At 43.9% G+C, this 2,764-nt stretch overlaps 1 protein-coding gene across 1 annotated transcript in view; it reads right to left on the reverse strand.

The window, feature by feature from the left end:
• CCSER1 (coiled-coil serine-rich protein 1) overlaps window positions 1-2,221 on the reverse strand; it is a 670,454-nt gene extending 668,233 nt beyond the window's left edge. Inside the window, exon 1 of the mRNA XM_009329761.1 lies at window positions 907-2,221. Within this exon, the coding sequence (XP_009328036.1) occupies window positions 907-2,221 (1,315 nt within the window). The remainder of the gene's footprint in view (window positions 1-906) is intronic.
• Window positions 2,222-2,764: the final 543 nt, after the last annotated feature.

A 2,764-nucleotide genomic window follows, 5' to 3' on the forward strand; every position in this document is an offset into this window, starting at 1 on the left:
GGAGACCTTATTGCAGCCTATCAGTACTTAAAGGGGGCTTATAAAAAAGATGTCGGCAAACTTTTTAGCAGGGCCTGTTGCGACAAGACAAGGGGAATGGCTTTAAACTAAAGGGGAGTAGACTTAGGCTAGATGTAAGGCAGAAATTTTTCACACTGAGGGTGGTGAAGCACTGGCACAGGTTGCCCAGAGAGGTGGTGGATGCCCCATCCCTGGAAACATTCAAGGTCAGGTTGGATGGGGCTCTGAGCAACCTGATCTAGTTGAAGATGTCCCTGCCCACAGCAGGGGGGTTGGACTAGATGACTTTTAGAGGTCCCTTCCAACCCAAACTATTCTATGATTATTTCAGAAGGAAGCAGAAATAGCATCTCTCATACTCTGCCACAGAAACATCCACTCCAGGCTACTCTATAACATCAGTTGAATAGAGGAAGCAGGAGTCGGGAAATTTCGAAGCCCAGATCAAGATACGATAAACTGTGTTATTTTTTTCTTAACCAGACTAAAAGAAGGTTTATTTTTCTCTGGCAACGTTTCCATCTCAAACAATGTAACTCTTTGGCTCAAGTCCAAAATAGGCATGCCTCAAAGATCCCAGCTTCAACCTTTAATACGAGGCGAGAATCGATACTCTCTTTCTCATTTCATTTTCTACCACAGGAAAGCATAGCTACGAACAGCACTGATGGGTGTCAGCAAACTGTAAAACGTGAACTCAAAAAATCATAGACTTTTTATTTAATTCCTACAATTTTGGGAGGAGGGCACAATTCATAACTTTTGAACTTCCTAGCTAGCACTGGCAACTCTACAAAAACACTTCATGACCAAACAATTCTTATAAAAGAACTGAGGCCAAAACAACCCCACCAAACCCAACAATGAAAAGACCACAAGACATACCTTTAGAATGGTTTGTTTCATAACCCTGTTGTGTTTTAAAGGACTGCGGTTCAGAACATGGAACAATCTTAGACTCCATTACAGGAATTGTCTCTCTCATGTGCTTGAATGGCGTGCTTTCATCTCTGTCCCCACTCAACTCCTGTGCCTTTGGAGAGAGTATCACTGGTTCTTCTCTACGCTGTAACGCAAAGGTTTCTAAATGTGCATTTGCTGAGTTAATTTCTCCTATGTGCCTGGCATCGTTAATATGTAGTTCATTGGCTTGCAACAATATTTTTGTTTGATTAGCAGCTGAGGTTTTGAATAAGGTATTAGATTCAACACTACATGAGCTTGCGTGACTCACAGGAGATACACCAGCAGAATGGCCAGTACTTTCCGCAATATCTGTTTCTCTCGCAGGAGCAGCAGCAGGATTAAAGAAGATCTGAGAGGTAGAGACATTGTGGCCAAAATCCTCTGCGAGCAGCACCCCAGTCCCGCTGCTGGGCAGAGCATCAACCTCCGAAACAGAATCCTCTGTCAGAGCGACAAAGTCGGAGGGGGTCTGGGCAGCCGTGAGGTCAGCTGAGAGCAGTGGAGACTGCAAGGAGCTTGCCATGCACTCTGTCGTCTCGGCCGAACATGGAGGAGAGGACTTGGCAATCACAGGTTCGCTTTCCACGTACGATTTATCCTCCAGCAAGCACCTGGACTGTGGCACAGAGGAAACTGACTGACTCTCTGGAACTGGTTTGGAAAACTTGTAGTGCGATGAAAAAGATTTAGGGAGAAGTTTTCGCGTGGACTGTTTGACAGAGTATCGGCTCTGCTCCTCTGCAAAGCCTGAATCATCACCCTCATTCTTCCCAGAGCTTATGCAATTTATAAAGACATTCTTATTAGCTGAGGACTCCTTTCCCTTTTCAAAATCGTCTGTCAAAGACCTTGTTATCTTCTTGCTACGTGAGCTGCCAAAGCCAACCGAATGCCTTCCTCTGCTTTTAATGTGTTCCTCTAAGCTCAGTTTTTGAAAAGTGCTGAGAGAGGACTGGGCACCATTTGAGATGTTAACGTTTTGACTAGCCGAGTCAGGCTTCTGCTCACTCCCTTTCTTGTTATGGAAGCTAATGGAAGGAGTGCGGAAAATACTCCGGCGCTTGCCTGTGCTCCCTGAGCTGGAGTTAGTGCTGGATGGGGAGGAGGTGTGGACACCAATGGCATTAGCAGAAGAAGGTGAGGAAGGAAGGGAGTCGTGTCTCCGGCTAATACTTCTCCTGAATATTGGCAACCGAGATACTAGAGTAGATCGTCTGGATCCCGAGTCCCCCATCAGGGCACAAAGTGTCCGTGGCTCTTCGCAGCCAATAAACTAATCTGGGATGGGGGGGGGGGAAGAAAAAAAACAAGGATAAATGATTCGGCCTCAAAGTCCACTTGAACAGGCTTTAAGTCAGCCTAAATACATGAGATGCCAACATCAATTTTATGTACAGCTGCAAGTTGTTGCATATGCATTACTGAAGATTTTTAGAATTTCGAAGTGATGTTCAATAGGCAGCGCTGAAAACCCAGCAGCTCAGCAAAGATGTGTCTCAAAACATTCTATAGATGAGATACAGTATTATATATGATATATTGTGTGATGAGATCACACTGGGTAACAGTATAAAATCTACATGCCAAAAGATATACAAATATATCACCCAAATGTCCTTGTTTTTCTAAGTTCTTGGGACCAGTCTTCTTATAAACTGTAAGCTCTCTTAGAAGAGACCTGATTTTTCATGATCTAAGTAGAACAAAACATTATTTTGCGTTCCTAAATACTCAGATTTTTGCAAGAAAGAAGAGGATTTAAATTTTCCAGTCTTCA

This window comes from Pygoscelis adeliae, unplaced genomic scaffold (assembly GCF_000699105.1).
Source record: "Pygoscelis adeliae isolate BGI_AS28 unplaced genomic scaffold, ASM69910v1 Scaffold67, whole genome shotgun sequence".
Lineage (NCBI taxonomy): Eukaryota > Metazoa > Chordata > Aves > Sphenisciformes > Spheniscidae > Pygoscelis > Pygoscelis adeliae.